The sequence below is a fragment of the Podarcis gaigeae genome (genome assembly GCF_964106915.1).
Source record: "Podarcis gaigeae genome assembly, chromosome: 10".
Taxonomy (NCBI): Eukaryota; Metazoa; Chordata; class Lepidosauria; order Squamata; family Lacertidae; genus Podarcis; species Podarcis gaigeae.
Window position 1 is genome coordinate 12,108,881 of NC_139686.1, and position 12,280 is coordinate 12,121,160.

The following is a 12,280-nucleotide window of genomic DNA, read 5'->3' on the forward strand; positions in this document are numbered from 1 at the left end:
CACCTCCCCATCAGCTGTAGGGCGGCTGAGTGGGAGGAGGCAGGCAGACTCCTTGGAGGCCCCACGGAGCACCCTGCCTCAGCTGGCCCTGCCCTGCGGGCAGCCGGCCCTGCCCCTGGGTGCAGGGCACGTGCACCGGCCCAGGCGCCCAATCGGCTTGCTCTGCCGCTGCTCTCAAGCAGGAGTCAAGCACAATAGCTCTTCTCCTCCTGTGGCATCCAACACAACCGTGGAGGTGGAACATAGACATGAAACCTTGTCGCCATCAATAGCTCTCTCCTCCATGAATCCGCCTAAACCTCATCTAGGTTGGTGGCCATCACTGTGGGAGCGAGTTCCAAATTTGAACTATGTGCAGCCAAGCACTTACGCATCTGAAACGATGCCCTCTCCTATTTCACACACGTGCACAAACAGGAGGGTGAACGTCAGGATCCATCGCAGGTTGTGTCCAGGGAAGTGAAGCCACGTGTTGTGATGGATCTGGACTTTTGAGCTTTGACTTCCCCAGCCTGAAACATACAAACATACGCATCAAAAGATGTTCCTGGGGACTCCTAAAACCCTTGGACCCTTTCAGAAGCAAATGACAATAAAAGCATCGTGAAGGAACTTCAGACAGATTGGCTTAGTTTTATTGATTACTTTGCACTGGCATAGTGGTCTCGGAAGGTAGCGTTTTTTAATGGTAATTCCACTACAACTCTTTACAGATGCTTCTCTGTCTTTTCTTGAATTTTGTAGACTCATACAACTATAGAATGGTAGAGTTTAAAGGGGCCCCAAGAGTCATCAAGACTGTTTTTCAGTACCCATCCCATGTACATATACAGTGGTACCTTGGGTTACATATGCTTCAGGTTACAGTCTCCGCTAACCCAGAAATATTACCTTGGGTTAAGAACTTTGCTTCAGGATGAGAACAGAAATCGTGCAGCAGCGGCACAGAGGCAGGAGGAGGCACCATTAGCTAAAGTGGTGCTTCAGGTTAAGAACCGTTTCAGGTTAAGAACGGACCTCCGGAATGAATTAAGTACTTAACCCGAGGTACCACTGTATAGGTATAGAGCAGACTTCCTCAACCTCGGCCCTCCAGATGTTTTTGAGACTACTATTCCCATCATCCCTGACCACTGGTCCTGCTAGCTAGGGATCATGGGAGTTGTAGGTCAAAAACATCTGGAGGGCCAAGTCTGAGGAAGCCTGGTATATAGCAACACAAAAACATTTCAGACAGGAATGTTCCAAACAACAATGCACATAACGTAGCAGGTCATAAGCTCTCAGCCACGTATTACTTACCAATGAACAATATAGGAAAGGTGATAAATAAGAGGAAAACGTGAGGTACCAAATTTAGGGCATCCAGAAAGCAGACGTTCTTTAAGAAGCCGCCGCTGATGTTATAGGCGGAAGGGTTGTCGTTGCCACAAAATGCGACTTTCATTGCTTCCACTCAGTTGCGCTGACGAGAGGGAAACAAACCAAATATTTGTGATAACATCAGGGGGGACTTTTTGGGCTGTTTATTTATTTGCTTGTTAGCCCAAACACAAACCTGTCCTTAGCAAACACATCAGATCTTTGAAGAATTACAGGACTAGAGGAGCCTCTACGAAGAACAGCACGAGGCCTACAGGGCAAAGGACCAAAAATTGAGCCATATCTGCACCGAACATTTAAAGCACCATTATGTCACTTTAATGGCCATGGCTTCCCCCAAAGAATCCTGGGAGCTGTAGTTTGCTAAGGATGCTGAGAGGAGTTTGAACACCCTTATTCCCCTCACAAGACCATAATGCCCCAAGGGACTCAGACTGGCAAACACAGTCCAGGTATCTTCATAACAAGGCTGTAAGGTAGGATAGACTGAGAAAAAGAAGTTTTGTTGTTGTTAGAATTTATATACCACCCTATACTCGAAGATCTCAGGGCGGTTCACAGAATTATTTAGCAAGCTCTGAGGCTGATACATCATCCTCTGATACCAAACCCAAGACGCTCCCTGCCGCCAGCAAAGATGGATTGATAGGTAGCAAATCCTGAGCAGTAAATTACCGTATTTTTTGCTCTATAAGACTCACTTTTTCCCTCCTAAAAAGTAAGGGGGAATGTATGTGGGTCTTATGGAGCGAATGCAGGCTGTGCAGCTATCCCAGAAGCCAGAACAGCAAGAGGGATTGCTGCTTTCACTGCGCAGCTATCCCTCTTGCTGTTCTGGCTTCTGAGATTCAGAATATATTTTTTCTTGTTTTCCTCCTCCAAAAACTAGGTGCGTCTTGTGGTCTGGTGCGTCTTATAGAGCGAAAAATACGGTATATGCTAACGTGCACAAAATAAAGGCATATATTGTGTACATAATGCATATATAAAAGAGTTGAGCCCTGTGCTCAACTCTTTTATGTATTTCTACAGCATAATGTTAATACATTTTTTAAAAAAAAACCATTATATGCATTCTTGAATGTATCTGCTTATGTGCTGGCTACTTTAGGAAACCTGGAATAATAATATATGTGCAGTGTTGTCTATCATATGAACAGCGATGGGAGCCTATGGCAATGTCGGTTTCTCTCAGTTTCTCACTTTTCCAATCTTAAATTCAGTTCTCCACATGCATTTGTTATTGTTTGCTTGCTTGCTTGCTTGCTTGCTTGTCTGTTTTAAAGAGTCGTCATGAAAATTCATCAGCATTTTAGTGACAATTGTTCCTAATAAACACATTTTTGTATAAAAATTTGCCTAATAAGACATTTTTGAATGCTTTTTCCACAAATGCCTGCATTGTTATGCACACCTCATCCTTGTATTCATGCTTCTTGACCGGAGAAATGCATTGCAAAATTTGGAGAAGTGCGAATTTTGAAATATGGCTGTGTTCCAGGGTTCAAATATTGTTCCAGAAAACGCAGATTTAGATAGGTTCATTTTTAAATGCAAACTGAATCAAATTTCACCCGGATCTCTAGCTCCAACTCACATCCACCACAGACTCTGTGGCCAGAATTCTTTATCTGGGAAACGAAAATTGCTAACGGTGAGATGTTATTTAATCAGAACTCCCAACAAATCATCATGAGTTGCCTGGGCTGTGTTGAAGAAAGCCAGAGTATTAAGAAAATATCTTCAACATAACCCATACAACCCATGCTGACTTATGGGGAATTCTGATTAAATAACATCTCACCGTTAACAATTTGCATTTCCCAGATAAAGAATTATGTATGTGTTAACTGCTGGTGGCTACTTTTTTTAAAAAAAAAAAAAATCTTACAAGGATTTAGATTTTGATAATATCTCAGATACTAATAACACAAACTATTCTTAACTGCTTCCCTCTCTACCCTGAACAGTATTAACCATTTATACTTAATGTGCATGTCCAAAATTGTATGGAACCTATAACACCGGGTAGGATGCAATGCTAGTCTTACTCAAAGTAAACCCATTGAAGTTACTGGATATGAATAACTGAGGTTCATTACTTTCAGTGGTTTTACTGTGAGTCAGATTTAGTTGAAATTGTTTCCCCCCTCTTTCTCCAGAGTTTGGATTATGTGCCACGGACCTAAATCACCCCGGACACGAACCTGCCAAAATTAAGTCCTCTTCTCTCTCGCTGATTTTGGTGAGAGAAGTTAAACATGTGCTGAATTCATTCTGATTGACATCAACAAAAAATCCATGGCTGCAATCCTACACACACACACTGAAGAGAAAGCAATCGTATACCGACTCACAGGCAAAGTAAACCCCATTAAACTCGATAGGACGTAAAGTGGATCTTATTTCGAGGTGAAAATACTTTGGAATATGCTGCAAATACGCTGGACATCTTTAGCTGGATTGTGAGGTAAGTGTGCTAAGAAAAAGTACAGACTTATTGTCATAGTTGTGTATACAGGCGTTAAAATGACACTAAAAAGTAACATGTGCAACTATATATTACCCACTATACAAATACTCTCCCCCCCCCCCTTCGTTTTTACAAAAAGCTTAATGCACGCACTTGTACAGTCTCTGGTTTCATTATTCCATGATTCTATGCCTGCCATCAGGTTTGGTGTGTTGTAACCAGTTTCAGAAAAAGAAGTCTCCCACCCAGCCAGTCTAAGCGATACAAGAGAGCAAAAGCGATCTCTAGGTCGGAACCGGTAAATAAAAAGTTAAAACAGCTCCCAGTGTCAAACTTTACAGAAGTAGAGAAGGAGTTTGGGGCTGGGGAGGGGAGAGACGACTTTCTTCAAAGGAAGAGCAGGGAAAAGTTTAGGAGCGGACAGGATTTTTGATGGCAGATCAGACCCAGTTGTAGAATTACTTACCTTCCCAAACAAACACACACGCACACACTTCGCACAGAACGCCAAGGCACACTTCTCCAGGTGGGATCAGGATCACGCAGGCAGAGGAGATCTGCTCCGCTGGAGGAAGCAGACACAAGCAAGACCCAGAGCGGCTTATTTTTAGGCTGGTGATGGGGAGATCAGCTGCTGCCTCCTATCGGGTTTCCAAAGTGAACAGATTCTTCTTGCGTCTTTCTCACACAGGCACTGTGGCGGGAAGGAAACTAGGGAGAGAGACGAGCGAGCTTAAAAGAATCACACTTTATATGGGTTTTTATCATACAAATTCCTCCTTCCTCTGTACTGAAGGGTACTCAAGGGAGAGGGATGGGAGAACCTGCCAATTTTGGTTTCTCATTTCAAGTTCAGTTCCCCACATTTCTTCCATCGTTTTGTGATCGTTTTATATATTAAAAGGTCCTCGTGAAAATTCGTCAGTATTTTCTTGCACATCTCTCCTTATAAACACATCTTTCCATGCAGTTTTGCCCAATATACACATTTTTGCAAAGCAATTTCCCCTTCTACCATGCATTTTATACATCCTATTTTCCCCAGCGTTGTGCACACTTTACCCTAGTGTGTGCATTCTTATACGCATTACTTGGCCAGAGAAATGCATTACAAAATTCATGAAAGTGTGGATTATTATGGATGGCTGCTTTTTAGTTCACATGCTGTTTCAGAATGCACGGATTATGTAGGTTCACCTACAGATGCACACTGAATCGGATTTCTCCCCCAGCTGTACCAAAAGCAGCTAAATCATAATAATGCACTGGCTCCCGGTTGAGTACAGGGTCAGGTTTAAGGTGCTGGTTTTGACCTTTAAAGCTCTATGCGGCCTAGGACCCATGTAACTACGGGGCCGCCTCTCCTGGTATGCCCTGTGGAGGACATTAAGGCCTACAAATGGCATCATTTTGGAGGTCCCAAGTCACAAGGAGGTTAGATTGGTCTCAACTAGGGCCAGGGCCTTTTCAGTACTGGCCCCGACGTGGTGGAACGCTCTGTCACAAGAGACTAGGGCCGTGCGGGACTTGACATCTTGACAGGGCCTGCAAGACAGAGCTGTTCCACCTGGCCTTTGGTTTGGACTCAGTCTGACCCTTATGTTTCCCTCCCCTTATGGTTTTGACTTTTAAATTGAGGCTGCATTTTAAATTGCATTTTAATCTGTATTTTATTTTTCCCCTTTTTTTCTTATTATGTTTTTACTGAAATTTTATTGGTGTTAGCCGCCCTGAACCTGGCTCTAGCCGGGGAGGGCGGGGTATAAATAAAAATTATTATTATTATTATTATTACTCTTTCAGATGTATGATTTGCCAGTTCCCCGCTTTGGTAAGGCACCTTCTCCCTTTCAAATCTTCCTGACTGGAAAGCCCCCAAATGCTGCTGCTGCTGTTATTAAACAACATTTAAATAACAAATCATTTAACCAGGGGAGGGAAGCAGGGAAACAGGGAGTCAAACCAGCAAAAATAAAAAAAACAAAAACCCAAGTCAGAACCCGGGTGATAGCCGTTTTCAGCAATGGCACAACTGCGGCACGTAATTCTGCAGAATAGACAAGCCCCACCCCTTATAGCTGGCACAGGCAAACTTGGCCCTGCAGATGTTTTGGGACTACAATTCCCATCATCCCTGACCACGGGTCTTGTTAGCTAGGGATCATGGGAGTTGTAGTCCCAAAACATCTGGAGGGCTGAGTTTGCCTTATAGCAGGGGTGATGAGCACTTTCTTTAAGCTCATCGGCCGCATTCCCTTCCGGGTCACCTTTCAAGGGCCACTTGTTAGTGGTGGGCGGAGCCAGAGGCAAAAGTGGGTGGTGCAACTCATGTAAATTCTACCTTTGTACAGTAGGCTAGTTTCTGTACCCATTCACATGCCCCCTCTTTGTCCACCATCCAGGAAAGCGAGAGGCATTATCGGAATTCAAGGACACATTCCAGACAGGGAAAACACTCAAGGAGGGTGCAAGGCAGGGCCAGTGTCATGTGAACTGGCTAGATCCACAGGTGGGAGGCATCAGCTGGGGAACCCCCAAGGGAAGGTTTTCGGTTTTGGTTTTTTAAAAAAGATGGCCTTGCCATCTTTGAACCCAATTAATTTTTGTTTGCATATTAAGCCGTCTGCCATGATTACGTCATAGCTGAACCTGTATAGTACACATGTTTGATCCATTCCCGTTTCATGTTATGAAATATACACATGACACCTTGCATTTTAATCATTTCTGACATCCTCTTCTATTTTCAACAATAACCATTATTACAACTGCATACAGTGGTACCTCGGGTTAAGTACTTAATTCGTTCCGGAGGTCCTTTCTTAACCTGAAACTGTTCTTAACCTGAAGCACTACTTTAGTTAATGGGGCCTCCCGCAGCCGCCGCACCGCCACTGCACGATTTCTGTTCTCATCCTGAAGCAAAGTTCTTAACCCGAGGTACTATTTCTGGGTTAGCGGAGTCTGTAACCTGAAGCGTATGTAACCTGAGGTACCACTGTATTTTCACACTGAACTGGTGTCATTGTTTTGGGAATATAATTAAATCTATATATTAAAAAAATTAGCCGATTTTGGCCAAAAGCAACTGTTTTTTTCCTCTGCACCTCCTATCTACTTATGTATGCTGCTAAGTAGCTGTAAGTAGGTACTACACTGGAGAAACCCCATGATTTTTATCACCTTTTTATCACCTATTGTGAAAACAGTGCTGTATTTGCCTAGCTGTTTTCTGCATGCTCCCTAACTTTATTCTTCGCGTAACAGAGCTTGAAGAAACTAGGAGACCCCTTTTCTCAGAGCGCCTTTTGCGCATGGGAAATGGGTTCGGTATCAGTGTGCCTGGTGCCTGTGAAATTGTCATGAGCTCTCCGCAAATGCGCGCTGCATTGCCTGAAACATTTTGTGTGACGTTCCTGCTACAGCAAACCTTCCAAGTTGTGAATTACAATCCCATCTCTCTCTACCCTCCACCTCTGCCTTGCGCTTTCCTCCCTGCCATCCCCATTCGCCTATTGAAAAGGGCTTACCGGGATCTATTGCGGCAATCCGAGGAACCCTGACTGGACACAGAGATGGCTCTCCAGGGATGCCATCTCACAAGACTGCAGCATGAGATTTATGGAGCAAGACACACTGCCTTCTGCCGCCGGCTCAGAGCATGCAGACGGGGAAAGCAGAGAACAACCAAAGCCGTCATTTAAGCGCTTGCGAAGACAATGCCGTTGCCATTAATGTGCAAGCTTTATGCTTCAGCCATCTGACCTCCTCCAGGGGTGAGATGAGGGCATTCTCCTTCTCTGGCTTAAAAAAGAAAGCAAAAAAAAAAAAAAGCTTTCTGTGGAGCTGGAGCAGATTAGAACACATCGGCACAGCTGGATTTCTATAGGTACACTAGAAATGCTATCAGTTTCTTGGTTTGCACGCACATCTAAATGGATTATGTGCATATTCTTTAAGAGTTTTCAATGCACATAGAATTCATTTGATTTGTATACTGCCCGGCATACAGATATGTTGCAAGATGCTTCACAATAGGAAAATTACAGGCAAGGAAGACCACACAATTAAAGTGCTCTTGGAAAAGACACATACAGTATGTGATTAAAGGCAATATCAGATGAGGTTCAACCCACTAATATCCCTTTAGTTGGAAATCTATGAAATGCAGCCCTAATATCATTTGCTGCGACATGGCGATCTGCTCAAATTTCCATTGAAAGAGGATGGCTTCACAGGGTGTTGTGAAAATGGCAAAACATCCAGATCTAGTGAAAACTAGGAGATGGGGTGGTGGGAACAACAATTTAAAGAAAGCCTTAATCCTTGGGCACGTCCACCAAAGGTGAAAGAATGTACCAAAAGGCTTCAAAAGTTGTGTTAATTTACATCTGAGTTCAGCACAGAAATGGCCTCAGTTATCTTAATGGATGACCTCTATATCAGGAGAAAGGTGGGAGAGAGCACAACCTCATTGTTTATCCTTGATCTCTTGGTGGCTTTTGGTACCGTTGCCCATGATATTATTCTGGATCTGTTCTGTAGGCTGGAAGCCCCGCTGCTAACTGCATTATTCTATTCTATTCTATTTATTGAATTTATATACCACCCTATACCTGGAGGTCTCTGGGCAGTTCACAGAATAAAATCAAGATATAAAACCACAAAATACCTAATAAAAAAAACCATCAACAACCTAATAGCCCCCCCCCCCACAAAAACCCCCACAAATTTTTAAAGGGCATAGGATGTAAATCGGATCAATCAAAGGCCGGATTAAAAAAGGCATTAGGGGATATTAGGAATATTACCAACAGAAATTAAGAAAAACACAAGACCACTGTTTATGTACTCAATCACAGCTGCAAGAATACTTGTAGCAAGAAGTTGGAAATGTGAAACAGCCCCAACAATAACAGATTGGCAAACACTCATGATAGAGTATCTCCAATTAGCAAAGCTGACTGGAAAAGTCAGGGGAGCTTTAAATCAGAAAGTATACGGAGAATGGAAAATATTCAAGGAATATATAAGATTGTATTACAAAAATGATGCCATCCTAGCAGAATTGAATGATACTTGTGTACAATAAATAAATGGAATAAACATCTTAGCAGAATGTATGGGGGAAAAGATATAAAACAAAACTGTGCGGTAAAACCATGACAATAGAAAAAGTACGGTATAATGAGAACGATTGGAAGTTTGTTTTTTTACAGAAAACTTTATTGGATAAGACATGATGTTGTATAAATATCTGGTTCTTTATTTATTGTTATTTTTCCTTTGTTTCGATATCTTTAAACCCTTTTCTGTCCTTTTTGATGTGATGACTTCTTTTTTTCTTTTTCTTTATCTCTTTTTCTTTCTTTGTACCTAATTTTGGTATACCTACCTTTGTTGTATGACTGTATTTTAAAACAATAAAGACTTACTGGTGTTTTTAAAAAATTAAAAGATAAAAAGGCGTTAGGGGAATTTCTCTCCACCCCATGGAAGTTATGCCTTGGTTCCACCTTGCCCATCATTCTCTTTAACATCTCTGTGAGGTGACAGAGAGGTGTCATTTGGGGATCTGGAGCACAGGGTCACCAACATGCAAATGTTATGCAGCTCTACCATACGAATCAGGCAAGGCTGTGTGGGCACTGGGACAGTGACTCGAGGCAGTAACAGGTTGGGTGAGGGCCAATAAACCGAGTCTGCATCCCATCAAGGTGCCATTGTTAGTGGGTGCTTGTCCTGTTTGGAGAAAAGCACAGAGAACCAAAGAGAGCAACTGATCTATGAGCTGTTTGCCTCAGGATCCTCTGCAACATTGCAAGGGATCATGAGGTTCAGCCACTTTGCTAAGATTTGCTGGCTCTCCAGAGCTTCTCAGAGAGGAGGCCGAAAGATAGATAGGGAGTCCTACTGGGTTTGCGGCAGCTGAATGGTGCAGGAGAAAGGAGGAATGAACTCTGAAACCCATAGACCCTAAAAGAATCATTATGGTAGTTTTGCACTGTAGCTCAGTTAGACAGAGACGCAAAGCCAATTTTTGCTTCCAATTTGCCCCCCATTTTGCCTCCCTGAGGAGAAAGTGAGAGCTGCCTATGGAGTTAATGGGAAAATCCATGATTTAGCACAGCTTTAGGTGGAGGAAATCAGCCCGATTCTCTTTCCACCACCACCCCCCAGGGTATCCTGAGTGATGGATTTCCATTCCCTGCCCTCAAGTCTTGGGGCACAAGAGGAGATTCTTTTAAACATCAAGCACAGACTTCACATGGACCTTGTAGATGTGGAGCAATCCAACATAGGGTGCGCCAAGACCTCCCTACTGGGTGAATTCAAAGACCAACATTTTGCGAGACCAACACCCTTGAGGAACTGATGTCAAGAAGCCCCTCAGGCCTTGAGATTCCAGAGAGAAAGGGAGAGGGATGTAGGGCGCTGCCTTCCATCTTGGTAGCTCTTCTTCAGGCAGAGGACATTCCCAGCCTTACCCGGAGTTGTCAAGGACTGAACCCCAGACGGTAACAGAGATTGTGGTGCCGCTGAACTGCAATGCTCCTTCTCCGTAAGAGAGAGAAGCAAGCTCCCCCCTGCCCACTTGTGGCCAGGCTGCACTCTGCAGGACTTGAAAATTTACTGCAGGAATGAAGAGAGGATAAGGACCCAGGGAGGTTGTTAGGATAAAAGGTGAGGGCATCACACAAGCTGCGTTGCAGTGAGACACAGCGGATTAAAGGCACAACCTCCAGACTTCCCTCCCTCTCTTTCTTTAGACTGGTGCGGCGATGGGGAACCTGTGGCCATCCAGACGTTGATGGACCATAGCTCCCATCATCCTCGACCGCTGATCATGCTTGCTAGAGATGATGGGAGCCGGAGTCCAACAGCATCAGGAAGGCACATGTTCCGCGTCCCGAGACTAAGATAAACCCCGCTGCAGGCCTGCTTTGCGAAAGACCACCTCTGTGTTTGTTACATCTGTAACCCTCCTTTTGCCCAGAGAGGTCAAGATGATGGACATAAGTTCTCCTCCCCATTAGGGCTGGGCGATATCAGTTTTTCAACATTGTGGTGTATCACCAGCTGAACATTGCGGTTTGGCGATACAGTGGTACCTTGGTTTACATACACTTCAGGTTACAGACTCCGCTAACCCAGAAATATTACCTCAGGTTTGCTTCAGGATGAGAACAGAAATCGTGTGGTGGCAGCAGGAGGCCCCATTAGCTAAAGTGGTCCTTCAGGTTAAGAACAGTTTCAGGTTAAGAACAGACCTCCAGAACGAATTACGTTCTTATACCACTGTATACCGCAATGTTGAGAAAATCAGTTGCGTTGGCATCAGCCTGCGATGCGCCGGATGAAATTGCTGCAGCTCTCACTAAGGGAATGGAGGGGGTTTCACCCCAGCACCTAGTGGGCTGGGACACAGCAACTTGTTTGTATGGCTCAGCTAGGGCACATCCCCCACTCATAGTTGAATGACAGGGCAAGGGGAGCATCAGGGCTCCTTTGCCAGGCAGAGGGCCTTCTCGGTAGTGGCGCCCACCCTGTGGAACGCCCTCCCATCAGATGTCAAGGAAATAAACAACTATCTGACTTTTAGGAGACACCTGAAGGCATCCCTGTATCAGGAAGTTTTCAATGTCTGAATATTTTTATTGTGTTTTTAATATTCGGTTGGGAGCCACCCAGTGTGGCTGAGAAAACCCAGCCAGATGGGCAGGGTATGTATGTATCGTTGTTGTTTAGTTGTTTAGTTGTGTCCGACTCTTCGTGACCCCATGGATCAGAGAACGCCAAGCACTCCTGTCTTCCACGACCTCCCGCAGTTTGGTCAAACTCATGCTGGTAGCTTCGAGAACACTGTCCCACCATCTCGTCCTCTGTCGTCCCCTTCTCCTTGTGCCCTCCATCTTTCCCAACATCAGGGTCTTTTCCAGGGAGTCTTCTCTTCTCATGAGGTGGCCAAAGTACTGGAGCCTTAGCTTCACCATCTGTCCTTCCAGTGAGCACTCAGGGCTGATTTCCTTCAGAATGGATAAATAAATATGCAAATAATAATAAATAAATATTATTATTATTCTTGCTCTGCTGGGGATCAGGGGCCCTCCCCATCCCCAGGAGAGTCATCCCTGGTGCCAGCGGCCATCACCAGCTCTCTCCTCCTTCATGATCCCCTTTCAAAGCCATCCAAGTCGGTGGCCACCACTGCCTGCCGTGGCAGGGAGTTCCACAGATTAACCATATCCTGCGTGAACAAGCGCTTCCCCTTTTATGCGTCCCGCCCTAGCGAACTACACTTCCCATCATCCCCGGCGCAGCTGCCGCGCAGGCGCACAACCCTTATTCCAGAACCCCTTACCCGAAGCGAGGTTCATGAAGCCACGCCTCTTTATGCTTCCCGGCATGCTCCTCGAAGGGGCG

The 12,280-nt window shown here is 44.6% G+C and overlaps 1 protein-coding gene across 17 annotated transcripts in view; it reads right to left on the minus strand.

Moving 5' to 3' along the window:
- The window catches only part of ABCC9 (ATP binding cassette subfamily C member 9), an 88,251-nt gene extending 80,682 nt beyond the window's left edge, over positions 1-7,569 (minus strand). For 13 of the 17 annotated variants that reach the window (XR_014555554.1, XR_014555555.1, XM_083699838.1 and 10 more), the window contains exons 1-3: positions 4,323-4,510; positions 1,303-1,465; positions 371-512 (exon numbers count right to left, since the gene is read on the minus strand). Coding sequence is in view for 15 of the 17 variants with exons in the window: in XM_083699838.1 (XP_083555964.1) it covers positions 371-512; positions 1,303-1,447 (287 nt within the window). In the remaining 2 variants the exon portion in view is untranslated. Of the gene's footprint in view, positions 1-370; positions 513-1,302; positions 1,466-3,590; positions 3,710-4,322; positions 4,579-7,386 lie in introns of those variants that run through there. The other 4 variants (XM_083699845.1, XM_083699839.1, XM_083699844.1 and 1 more) reach the window with 4 other exon arrangements.
- Between the last annotated feature and the right edge of the window lie 4,711 nt (positions 7,570-12,280).